Source organism: Pseudopipra pipra, chromosome 3 (genome assembly GCF_036250125.1).
Source record: "Pseudopipra pipra isolate bDixPip1 chromosome 3, bDixPip1.hap1, whole genome shotgun sequence".
NCBI lineage: Eukaryota > Metazoa > Chordata > Aves > Passeriformes > Pipridae > Pseudopipra > Pseudopipra pipra.
In genome coordinates, this window is record NC_087551.1 from 106,984,339 (window position 1) to 106,998,157 (window position 13,819).

Here is a 13,819-nt window from a genome sequence, read left to right on the forward strand (position 1 = left end):
AAACTGTGCGGGTGCATCAAAATAGCAAATGTGACTGGAAGGAGTGATTAAGGAAAAGAGTCTCTGAACAACAGAAGTCACATGGAACAAACCTGTTTGCACAAGTCAGGTGACTGCAATAACTCTCCTCCTGCCCTGCTGGCAGTTCATGTGAAGCTGCCTATTCCAGGCATTACATGCTGGAAACTACTAAAAATACAAATCAAGTATCTGCAAAATTCAACACTGTAATTTTCTTCTCTCTAGCTGGGGAAATGTTTTAAAGTATATCACAGAAAATTTCTCCATGCTTTTCTTTCAGTCCAATTACATGAAACCACCTTGCAGTACGTCACAAAATACTCCTTTTTGGCTATTTAAAATCAAAGAGATGGGAAAAGACAGACACATCTCCTCTTTCCAGCTACGTATGCTACCAGAACTGAGAGTCACAAACAGGCAATAAGGTGGTGTCCCAAGTATGGAGGTTGCAAGATTTAAGTTTTTTTAAACATAAAAACCCCCCCAGCTTTAAAATTCACTCGAAAAACTTATACTTGCCCCAAATTATACAGCACTAGTACGACAGAAGAATCTCACCAGGTACTTCCTAAGCAAGATGTTTAAACAGGGCATACAGTTTCCAGAACAGGAATCAAATACTCTTACTCCCAGCTCTCCTCTAACCACAACAGAAAATCCTTCCAGTCTAAGATTTCTTTTCTGAATTTGTGACACTTGAAAATTTTTACTTATTGGCAATTTTGAGAAGCTGCTTACATCATACATTTGACATTCATAATCTGGATTTTTAGTTTGGTGGAGCTAAATGCTACTGGAACTAATTGATGAAAATGGCAAACTAAAAACTTAAACCACAGCAAAACTAAGCACAGAAAGACAATATTTAGAATAAAATTGTTATAGAACCTGCTGCTTGCAGAAACAGAAATAAATGATCTTTAGAACAGCTTCAGATGGATGTTAACTTTAGAGGGAGAATGACCCATCAATCAGTTGTGACAAAACTCGAGCTTTTACAATGACAAACTAGCCATTAAAGTATTTGTGTTGCACAGTTGACTAACACTTGAAAAAGTCTTTAAAAATATTTAATGAAAATGATTTTGAAAGCACTTGAAAAAAATAGTTATATTGCACAATTATACTTTATTTTCAAACTTAAGAAAAAGTTGCAAAGATAGGAAATAAAGAAATGGACTGCAACCACACTTAGATTTTTAAGGACAGTCTTAAGCAGAACACATAAAATGAAGAATTAATGATTCAGGATGTGCAACTCCCACTGTAAGGTCAGGAAACAGATTATGTTGTTCTCAATTTGAATGAAGAGATTATGTTCATTGTTTCAAGGGATGGCTACATGACTGTGAGGTCTCATATGGTAAATTATTTCCCAGTTTCCATTGTACAAACATATTAGTCTATCTTATTTGAACAACAAACAAAACAACCTTATTGTTTAAAACCAGGGCAAAATTTTTGCTAGGAATGATCCATTTTATCCTATTAAACGCTTCCACATTTTATTAGTTTAGTCATTTTCTCATGGCTATATTAATTTTAATAGACCTCCATGGAAGTCATGCTGAATACTTGCAAAAACTGATACAGCTTCTTCTCCAGACCACAGAAGTGCCAAAAAGCTCTTGAACTCAGTAAGACTCTTTCCTTTGTTCTCTCTGCTCTTCCCCCTCTGAAGAAGGGTTTTTCTTTGTTACAGCAGCTACTCACAAAACTTCAAGACGTTTGTAAATTCTAACACAAATGAGTTGCAGCAACTGAACTTGTGCAAAGATACAATTTATGTTCTTTTGTTTATAGCATCACTATCCCTTGGAGTCTGAAAAGGCTGCTACAGCCAGAGCTTTCCGTCAGTCTTCTGCTTATCAACTCTTGCTTCTTCAAAAGCAAAAAGCAAAGAAGCACATGTCAAGTTAAAATTCATAACCTAAGTATTTAGCTTAAACTAATAAAGTGTTTAAGTACCTTTGTCATGAGGGAATGAAGTCGATGGAGGTGATTTAGGAAAAGACAGGACAAGTAGCTTGGGCAGTATCACACTGCTGTAGCTCTTTGCTTCAGCACATGGGAGAACATTTGCAAGTATTCTGACATCCTAGAAAATATATCCTGAGCTTCCCAAAAATCTAATCTCTGTAACTCCAAATATTATGGACAGACTGCTGATCACTAAGCCTTTGTATCCTAGACAATTCTTCATTACAGAAGTGATGTGAATTAATGACAAACAGATCACTAACCTATCTGCAGCCCCATGGGGATGTGAACAAAACGATGCCACACCATTTGCTCTGCTAACAAAGAGACTGAAGGCTTTTTAGGTCTCGAGGGAAAGAATAAAAAAGGTCAAAACCACAAGCAAAATAGTTTTTATACTTATTCCATTATCCTTTATAACTCTTTTCAATATTAAGTATTTTAAAGAAAGATGAATGAGACTCAGGGATGACTGTCTCTAGATTAAGGAGTTTATACTTAGCCCTGTCAGTGACTGGATGGTCACTACTGTTTTATTATGGAAGGTGACAGTGGTGGTCTCCTGACTCAACATTTCTGTTGACAGCTTGTACCAAGGAGTTGTGCATGCACTACTACGTTTCAGCTGAGTGTCCAAAGAATTTTGGTTATCACCCCTCATGCAAGTGCATGCTCCCCTAGCCTCTGCCCTCCTCTATGCTGCCAAATATTCTGTAGAGCCTCCCTCTCTGCCAGTAAAGTAGTTCAACTTTCCAAAGTGTTTGCAACGAGTAACTGTTGTCCATCACTCCAATTTACATTGTTACAGCTGAAGAACACAGTGTGAATGTAACAATATCACGTGTTTCTGTGCCTCTTATTCTGAATGTTTTATGAGCCAATTACGTGAGTTCTGAGCCAGAGTGGTCAGTTAATTTGGACACCAATGTGTCAAGTGCACAGTTGGTTGAGATGGAAAATTCTTTTTGCTACGTGTAGTGAATCCCATTCAACTGTGGTGTGTTGGAACTTCTTGTTCTTCTTATGTGTGTGCCACCTGAAGATCTTCCAATACAGTCTTGATAATTTCCAAACTGACATACATCAAGCCTCAGTCCTACCATGGATCTCCAGGATAACCCACTTGGATCTTTCTCTGTGCTACCCAAGGCCTCTAATGATACCTCGCATTAATATACAATAGAATATTTTAGTTGGAAGGAATCTTCTAGTTCAACTAGTTGACCACTTCAGGACTGACCAAAAGTTAAAGCTTGTTATTAATGGCATGAACTGCCTTCCAATCACTGACACTTCAGTGACAATTCCCACAGTTCATTCCTCAATAATCCCTTATAAAGGACCCTGACAAGCAATTGTTCAGTCTTTCAACCAGAGTGAAAATTAAATATCCAACTAGACAAATAATTAATTATCTTTACTAAAGATACTGTTATGCCTTATGTTTAATAAGATGATCAGTTTTTTTGAAGACATTTCAGAGGGTTTTCGGAATACCAAGATAATGCTTCCCTAATCTTCCCATAAATTAATTTCTTTGAATTAATGAAGTATATTCATCAACTGCTTATTCTCTTACTAACTTCTTTAGCACTAACTAATTTGCAGATTTCTCACAATCCATCAGTGATTCCAGGCAAGTTGATATGTTCGTCTAGTTGTTCACAACAACTCTTTCAACTCACTTCTATGTATCACACAGAGTCAGCCAAAAGTATCAGGTATCCTCTGGTATGAAAGTGAATATAAGGTTTCTCCACATTCTGTATTTACTTGAAGCCTGTTAAGGCCTCACTCTCATGTGAGTTTCTTGACCAAAGACTAGTGGATTTCCCAAGATAATTCAGGCAATCTTTATTTTCAATATATGAAAACTTTTTACTTCTTGTGATTTCTTTTCACTTGAAAAATCCCTGAATTCACAATTTTAAACTTTTGTATTTAACTTTCTATTTATTCTAAGTTCCTACTGGAACACTGGGGCTAGAGCTTCACAAAAAAAATGGTTCACTCTTGCTATATTCTCTAGAATGCTTTTTTACTACTTTGGCATTACCTTACATTCTTTGACTGCCGTATGATATGTCAAAATTTATGTCAAAGCCACAGTTTTAAGCTACACTTAGATAATGTATGATGAAGAAAAGATCTCAGTATCTTCATTTCTACTTCTTATATACATCTCTATCTAGCAATCTGGGCTCTGGTAGTCCTGCTTGAGCAGGGGGGTTGGACCAATGACTTCCAGAGGACTATTCCAACCCGGAGGACTGCATCAAGCACAGCGCATGGGAGAAGGTCTTGGGATTTTGGTGGAGAGCTGGGGTTGTTCAGCCTGGAGAAGAGAAGGAACCCAGAAGACCTTATAGCATCTTCCAGTACCTAAAGGGGTTGGTTATAAGAGAGCTGGAGAGGGACTACTTACAAGGGCATGGAGGGACAGGACAAGAGAGCATGGTTTTATACTGACAGAGGGCAGCTTTATACTAAGTATTAGGAAGAAATTCTTTACTGTGAGGGTGGTGAGGCACTGGAACAGGTTGCCTTGTGGATGCCACTGTAAGACTCCAGGCTCAGACCTATGAGCTCACTGAAGGGTTTTACTTTAAAAATATACAAGGCTCCAAAAATTCACCCACCAAATCTTTTTCAAAAGGGCCTTCACTTCTTTTCATACCTTAAGAGAGAGCACAAGGGAGAAATGCTGCACACGTTTTCTCAGGAGGTACTTCTACTAGAAAACTTTAGAAAATAAGGGAACTTGTCAAAAGTTTAAAGGGCAACAATCAACTAAAGTAAAGCATTCCACAAGGCATTGACTTAGCACATGCTACCCATACAACTCAGTAAAATCCAACCCATTCAGTTTTAAGTTACTCAAAATATTAAGAAGGGAGATTAGGAGAAGTAAAGAGAGAGAAAAGGAGAGACTTATAGCTACCACCCAGAGTCCTGTGCAAGTCCAGCTTCCACATGTCCAGGTGGCAGGACCTGAACAACATGGAGAGCACTGCTTTTATTTGCCTTGGCCCCCTGTGGCCACACCCCCAATCCCCAGGCAGGACCTCAGGAGTGTCAGACATTCTGAGACTGGTTTAGTAGCTCCAGGGTGCCATGTGGTGTGGGCAGTGCTCCCGTGTGACAGCTGTTGTGGGGCTGGGTCAGGGGCTCCAAGGTACGGTGTGGGCAGTGCTCTGAAGTTCCAGCGACTGAGAGCTGCTCCAGGGCTGACCGAGGAGGCTTCAAGGGCCTGGAGTGTAGGCAGGACATCACCTCACCTTTGTGAAATTTGATCTACCCCCTCCCCCCTCACACACACACTTGAGTTGGTCCGAGCCAACAACTAATATAACAATCCAGGGTCTCACAGCCCTGTCCCTGGAAGTGTTCAAGGCCAGGCTGGACCAGGCTTTGAGCAACTTGGTCTAATGGATGGTGTCCCAGCCCATGGCAAGGGCTGGAACTGGATGATCTTTAAGGTCCCTCCCAACCCAAAAACCGTTCTGCAATTCTGTGAAAATCAGCCATTACAAGATATTCATCTACTAAACTTGCTCCTATTAGTTTTCTTTCCATTTTTTCTCTAAATGCATAAAAAATTTGTCTTTAATATATTAACCTACACAGTCTGTGTAACAGACACGGAGCACAATCACAGTTTACCTCCCTCCACTGTTTGCATAAATATAGATTTTAGAAAACACATTCCTTTAGTACTTCTAACTCTAGAGTTGTATATTCTTAAAAAAAAAAAAAAAAACAAACAAAAACAAACCATCAAAAAACCCCAAAAGAATAACTTCCATTTTAACTAAATCCAAAAAAACCCACTGGTACAGAGCTCAAATCAAAGAACTTAAACAGAGAAGTCCCCTGATATGTCCTTGATTTCTGCTAGTTCATATTACTAAGGAAGAATGAGAGCAGTGAAAAGTGGCACAACAGTGGTAGTGATTACATTAAGTTGGCAACTGCTATTTTCACATGGATAATACACAGCAAAGTAAGAGTAGCTTCCCCTTCACTAAATCTTCATAATGTGCAAAACCACTGAAGGACTTCAAAAATTAAGACTGGTTCTTCTGCATCCCCCATTCCAGTTACCAGAAAACGCATATGAGGTTCATGACATTTACCTGTGGGAGGAATCCAAAACTATTTTGATGGACCTAAGTGAATTAAACAAAGGTGCTGATTAAGGCATGGCTCTGAGTACTGGGGATGGAAAACAGGTGGCAGAAGAGAGATGCAACCGTTACTCAGCACTTACCTACCTGTGAATAATTTTATCTACACAACATATCAGCCTTGGGAAATGCTAGTGAAAATCATCACCATTACCTGTGCAACAGACTGAACACTACCAAGGAAAAACCCAACATTTCCATATTCAGGAATTGTATCCATGTGGACAAAGAGAATACTGTAAAATCCTAGATTTACAAAACTGCTTTATGGTTTCTGTATAAGTAATAAAGAATGCGATAGAGCATAAAGCAGGATGTCAGGGGAAAAGGTTTTTTCTTTTGCTATGTAGGCCTATATAAGAGGGAGAAAACAGTAGATGAGTAAAGCCAGAAACAAAGTGCCAAAAGAAATTAAAATTGAGAAAGAACGGGTGAAGAAAAAAACAGACAACAGGCATTCCCACTTTTAAAGACAGCAAATTTTGTTTATTTACCCTTGCTCCTACATTTACTACATTTTTTTGAACACAATACTAAAATTCCTGGGCTTGGGAAGGTGCAAAAAAGTCCCTTGTGGACTTAATTGTGGCACAGTACAGGAGTCCTTGGGGAAATGCCATTCCCATCTGACAAACAGAATGAAGCTTTTAAAGGAAACTTGGGAAGCTGTATCAAACATTTGGGGGCAAAAAGCTTAAAACTAGATTTTCTTTTTCTTCTAGGTTACCATCTGCAAAAGGAAAAAGTTACATTTTGATCTACGCTTCTACTACTTCTATTTCACCTGAATAAAATGTTTCTATGTGCAAGTGTAACAAGTAAGACTCAGTGCTAAATGCATATCACTTCTCATAAAGCTGACCAGGAGCAAGTGCCTTTTCAAACTGAACCAATTGCTTTCCATAAATTCAAAACTAATGATTTGATTGTATTCTGATAAAAAACAGGTACTCACAGAAATATGAAATGTTTATATAAGTTAAATGAACAGTTCCAACAGAACATTTCAAAATTATTTCATGCAGTTTCATTTATAACTGCTTTAACAAAATTAACTGCAAGTTTTACAGTTTAGATTATTACAGCCTTCAAAAGGTAGCTTAATTCACACATGCTGTTCCTAAAGATGTGGATTTGACACAAAACACAGCAACTGTTTAAAGAAAAACAAAGCAACGCCCCACTGCATGACCTATATGAATGTCATCTCCTGCGGGCCAGTGGTGTTTGCCCCACACAGCTGCCCTTTAATCTGCTGTGCCACCATCCTGGGAACACCCACGGAGGGATACCTGGATACTGGAAGCAACTGACACCACAACTGCAGGGATGGTGTGAGGAGTGTTTCCACCTGAACTGGGCCCTGATGTTACTGCAACTACTGTTCCAGCCGGGGCAATCCCTGCTCTAACCCCACTGGCTTCCTGACCAATGTTCACATGCATCATTCCTCTGATCTCCTGCCAGGACACTTCATTCATGCCTAGGAGGACACATGGAATGCTCATTCCACACAAAAATCTAAGAAGAAAAACTCTTCTCAACATAAAAGACTTTCCCACATATGTTTAAATATGAAGCTCTTACAATTAGTAGGGGGGAAAAAAGAAGTCCAAGCAATATAAGAACAATATTCATCACCAAATATATTTGATTTAAACTTTAAATTATACATACCACTGCCAAACTAGGAGTCTAAAAGAAAAAAAACTACTAGAGTTTTTTTACAAGACAATGTATTAAAATGGTAGAGCTCCATATATTATAAATTCTTGCCCAGATATTTCCTTGCTTAAAAAAAAAAAATTAAAATACAATGTTCGATCATAACGGCAGCAGTTTTTCACATTATTACTCAGCATGATGTGTAAAACCACCAATTCTCTCACACTACTATGTCTGATTCTATAATTAGTAGACTATGCAACAAAGTAGCACAGCAAACTAACTTCTCTATCTGAACTACATCTCACTCTTCCACGCCAGCCTCAGTTTTTCTTTCAAATGTGTTAAGCTATATAAGATTCTAACACAGTAATCAACACTAAAAGTCTCTAAAACCCACAAGAGTACATTTGGGGGTCTTCACAAAATAAAGATTTCTGGCTCAGATTTAATATTAAGTTTTTCATCTTACTTGTGAAGCATTTAAGTCATGGCTTAAAACAAGTATAAATGTCAACAGCAAAAATCTCTGGTATGGACAAAATCCTCTGCAGGAAAAAATACCTGCCCCTGCCTGAACACACACACTTAATGATCTCCACACATTCCTAATCTACCATAACTGGTGTTACTTTTAGTATGTAAGTGGACAAATATAAGCCATAAACTACCACCTACAATCTCACCTTAGTATTTTCTGAGGAGGAAAAAAAATTCAAGTTCAAGAAATGTCTCACTTTTCATGCTAAACAAAAGTGTCAAGTCCAAATAAAATGTAAATATGTGGAAAGATATTTAATCAGACTACAACACTTAGGTCTGAAATACAGACAAGAGAAACCACAGTCCTTTAATCCCTCTACACAATTCTACCTTTTTCACTGAGTCTTACAGACTACTGAATGTCCCATCTTTAGGGAAATATATAATATATAGACAGTTATATGGTATAAGTACTTTTTTAAAATAATCTTGAATAATCTTGGATTTGTAACACATAAGATCTAAAGCTACTTTATCTTATCAGTACCGCTACACTAAATATTTGCTTCAGTAACCATGATGATGATGAAATACCCTACTAACATCAGTTCTGCAGCTTCTTTAGAAGTGACTAACTCACCATCGTACCATGCTCAAAACTCAAGTTTAAGCAATATATATCATAAAGGAGATAAACAAAAGATACTTGAAAAATATGAGTCAAGGCAGACAGACTCCTTATTTTTAGCTCAACTGCACAAAGTCATCTCCAGCAACTCTAGCTTTGTATTTAATCAATACACACATGTTAAGAGTTACAGAATTCAATCCAGCTTTTAAAAACTCACTTCCCCTTTAAAGAGATTTGTGAACAAATTCTATGTGAAAATTCATATCAGCCATACAAAATGTGTCTGACTAGTTCAATACATCACCCCAAATTCTTCCTCAAAATAACATGGATGAAATCTAAGAGCAAAGTTATGAACATAGGTCTGACACAACTCTCATTTCCATTAGGATTTACATGTTGAGAGCTTTATATGGAAAGACAGACAATCAGACTTATTACCTGTAACTTTAATAACACTGATGAAGCAGAGGGAACCTATCTTGGAATCGTATGAAAAATTAAAATCGAAAATAATCAAAATTACGAAACGTACACAAAATATTACTTAGTCCAATGTACACAAATATTTGTTGCAAAAAAATAAGCCTTTTAGAAAGGCTGTAGATGTGCTATTTAGCATAGCCAGCAGAGGACAGAGGATCATATCACTGCTCAAGTTTAGTGCAAATAGATGCATATGCAGAGCAGCTGGCAAAAAAGTCAAATGTGGATTATTACAGAGATGCTGTTGCTACATTTTAGAGTTTGCATCTCTTTCTCAACTTCCAAGATGGTTGTCGTAACCTCCTCAGACATATTTCTTCTACATATATACAACTGCTCTTAAATAGTCATGGTCAGGGAAAAAAAAAAAACTGTTAAGCAATAATGAAATATAATCTTTAGAGATATTGCTAGGGATGACATCTGGTCTTTATTTGTAAACCAAACATTTCACATACCAGTTCTTGTCTACTATTCTAAAAGCCACAGCAGGTATTCTGAGTGAGATCCAAACTAAATCTTGCTATAAATTTTCGGCGTGCAAGCCATTGCTATAAAAGAAATTTTATACAACTTGTTTGAAATGACACTGAAGCAGCTAGAACTGAACCCCTTCATATGTTTTGATGTAATTTAAAATGCTTTTCTACTATATGACTGTGAAGTGCCTCCAACTTCACTATTAGCAGCACTACACAACCGGTATTATTTGTTATAGGAGAGAACCAGCTTTTAAACTAAAGACTTCTTGCCCCATTTCTGAGACAAAAGCCTGGGCACTGGCTTTGTGACAACACTGGAATGGTTGCATTGTGTGGAATAATGAAGACAACAGCTATGTTATGGGTGGGGAAATTCACATTTAACGAGGCAAGCATTTTCAACTAAATTTTTTGAAGAGAAAGAAGATTGATAACTCTCACATACCTACATATATGATACACACTACTAGAAATACTTATAAGGCATGTCTACTGAACAGTCTTATGTTCCTTTGTAGACTTTCTATCAGAAACTTTTTTTAAAGAAAATACAATGTATTGATACTTGTTTCACAGAGACTCCCAACACAGAAAGAATTTAACACTCAAGAGAATTTAGGTTTCTTTTTAGGGCAATAAACAGTTAATTTTTATATAATTCCACATTCAAAAAGAAGCAGGAAGACATACAAGAAGGAATTCAAACCATCTACTGGATTACTTGCCTTCATATAAAAACCTGGCCTAATAACTCTGCGGTTTTAGAAACCATTGTGCAAAAAAAAAAAAAAAGTTATCAAGGAGAATGCTTTTGCAAATGCTGATTATTCAGTTCACACTCACATATCACTAAATCAAGGGGAGGGGGTAATATCTAAAAGTGCTGTTGAAAAGTCAGCTCTAATTCACAGTGTTCAACAAGCTCATGTCCTGTTAACATACTTGCCCCAAACATCTGCAACATCTGGCCCACTGAGAACACTGCAGAGAAACACCCAAGGAAAACAGCTACATAAAGCCTTCAATGTGCTCTACAGTCCAGTGTAAGATCTAATATATACTGTCATAACAAGAGGAATCTTCTCATAAAAAAACAGGCGAGCCCAGCTCTCAGTCAACTGCCTGCACTATTGGCTCAATCGCGATACCAGAGACATCACAATTGCCTCAGCACTGTGCCAATATCCACAACATAGAAGAAAAAGATTCGGTACTACAAGATGATACTATAGGGAAGAAAAAGAGCCATTCTCATTAATGCAGAAAAAATACTATTCAAATAAGATGGACTTTCCTACGTGCAGCATCCACATAATAAACTGCAGAATGTGCATTATCAAGCAGTTTCTCACATGCATTTGCCTACTAACCATTCTGCTGGGACACATTCCAAATTTTCAACTCCCTGAACACTTCAGGAAACTGTCAGGTGATTTGGTGTCATTTCCACACATATAACCCAAACTACACCACCACTAAATTAGCATTTCCCTTTTTATTCAAGTTTCCTTCTCCCACCTCCCTAGCATATTTATATTCGGTTGACACAGTTGTGGAGCAGAGAAAGGGAGGCAATATTTCCCTCAGCTTCTTAACAAACCTGCAACTGTTGTTAACATCTGTTTTTAAATCCAGAAATGACTAAATATAACAAAATACTAAAATATAACAAAATACTACGCTTTAAATGTAAAAATAGTAACACGGCATAGTAATTATATTTCAAATGCATTCATATCCTACATACGTGAAGAACTATACCATCAACTCATTGCAAGTAAGAAGGCCTCACCTCTCAGTTGAGACACAACAAAGAGAAAGTAAAATAAACCTCAAAGTATTTTGTTAACATACGGCATGTGACTATTAGGCGATACAAGAACTTTTACCGATTCTCACTGCTCATAGACATCTCAGGGAAAAAAAGCATCCCAAACTCAGCTGATAAAAGCCTCTTTATCACATCTCAAACACGCTGCACATTTTCGTGTTAAGCCATCTTGCCACAACCTGTAAGCCAGAAGAATATAAACCGTCCCGTGTATATTAATTTTCTCTCAAGGAAACAGAGCCTGACCTTATGAAATGTACGAAAGAGAACAATGACCAAAAAAAATAATCTTTGCACAACGAATGCCAAGGAGATTAACCCCCAAACTGCTCGCTGCACGCACGATCCACGCAGGGCAGGGAGCATTTTCCCCAACTTTTTGTTATTGTGGTTCTGCGCAGGCACGTTTGAAGCAGAACCAAACCCCACCGCTTCATTGTGTGCTACCAGCTACCGAAAGCGTTTGGCCTCCTCGCTGCGCTCTGAGGAAGCGGTTATTATCCTTGAGAGTACCAAAAAAATATAAGTTTTTCGCCCGCTCGAACAAAGCCCGTGCGATCCCAGCCCCGCCATGGCCCGTGGGGTCCGAGCGCCGCCCCCGGTCCCGCTCTCCCTGCGCCGGAGCCCTTTGTAGCCCCGGCGCGGTGCCCGCCCCCGCCTGCCCCGGGCCCCCGGGGCTCTGCCGGGCACCGACCCGGCCCCGCACACCTCCCGGCCGGGGGCGGCTACTCCCGGGCCCCTCGGAGCGCACAATGCCGCCCCTCCCTCCCCGCCGCCCCTCACGGCGCCCGCTCCGTCCCCACCTCGGCGCCGCTCCCGGGCGGACACAAAGGCGGCGAGGCCGCCGCGCAGGCCCCGCGCCGCCCGGTGACCTGCCACAACATGGCCCCCTCCCTCCTCCTCCTCCTCCTCCTCCTCCCCTCCCTCTCCCCTCCCTCGGCGCGCAGCCGAGCCCGCAGACAAAAGGGGGCTGGAGGAAGGGGGGCCCGCCCGCCCGCTCCGCCCGCCCGCGGCCTCTCCAGCGCGGCGCCGGCCCCCCCCGGGGTACTCACGGGCTGGGCTGGCGGCGATGGAGCCGGAGCGGCCGCTGGGACACCCCTGCCCGCCCGCCGGCCCCTTCCTCCTCCTCCTCCTCCTCCTCCTCCTGCCGCTCCCTCCGGGCGCCGCTCCTTCCTTCCTGCCTGCCCTCCCGCCCGCCCGGGGCTCACAACAACATGGCGCGGAGGGTCAGGGACAGCGAGAGCGCGGCAGCACCTCCCCGGCCGCTCCCCCCCGGCCGCCGCCGCCGCCGCTCGGCCCCGCCGCCCCTGCCCGCCCCGGCCCCGCCGCGCCTGCGCGCCCGGCCCGGCCCGCGGGGAGGCGGAGGGAGGAGGCGGCGGCCCCCGGCCCCTTCCGCCGCGCATGCGCCGCGCGCCGCCCCTCAGCGCGGGCGCCGCGGGAAGGGGGTGTTCTTGTTTGTGTCCCTGTGCCTGTTCCGTGTTCCTCCCGCCGCACAAAACGGGGCAAAACGGGGCAAAACGGGGCTTGGTGTTTGTCTGTGTGTTTCTTCTCACTTTCACTTACTGTACCCAGTTTTGGGCTCCTCAGTACAAGAAAGACAAGGACTTACCGGAGAGGGTCCAGCGGAGGTCGCAAAGACGATGAGGGGATTGAAGCATCTGTCTTATGAGGAGACACTGCGGGAGCTGGGCCTTTTCTGTCTAGAGAGCAGGAAACGGAGAGGGGATCTCGTTAATGCATATAAATAATGTCAAAGGCAGGTGCCAAGATGATCAGAGAATCACAGAATATGCTGAGTTGGAAGGACCCATCAGTATCATCGAGTCCAACTCCTGGCCCTGCTCAGGACACTGCAAGAATCACACCATGTGCCTTTAGAGCATTGCCCAGATGCTTCCCGAACTCTGGCAGGCCTGGTGCTGTGACCACTTCCTTGGGGAGCCTCAGCCACCTTCTGGGTAAAAATCCTTTTCCTGATATCCAACCTAAAACTCCCCTGGCTCAGCTTCATGCCTTTGCCTCAAATCCTGTCACTGATCACGAGACTGAAGAG

At 41.2% G+C, this 13,819-nt stretch overlaps 1 protein-coding gene across 9 annotated transcripts in view; it reads right to left on the bottom strand.

The window, feature by feature from the left end:
• PUM2 (pumilio RNA binding family member 2) overlaps positions 1 to 13,393 on the bottom strand; it is a 73,518-nt gene extending 60,125 nt beyond the window's left edge. For 4 of the 9 annotated variants that reach the window (XM_064650614.1, XM_064650612.1, XM_064650620.1 and 1 more), the window contains exon 1: positions 12,570 to 12,588. Coding sequence is in view for 3 of the 9 variants with exons in the window: in XM_064650619.1 (XP_064506689.1) it covers positions 12,570 to 12,650 (81 nt within the window). In the remaining 6 variants the exon portion in view is untranslated. Of the gene's footprint in view, positions 1 to 12,569; positions 12,659 to 12,818; positions 12,969 to 13,375 lie in introns of those variants that run through there. The other 5 variants (XM_064650619.1, XM_064650617.1, XM_064650613.1 and 2 more) reach the window with 3 other exon arrangements.
• Between the last annotated feature and the right edge of the window lie 426 nt (positions 13,394 to 13,819).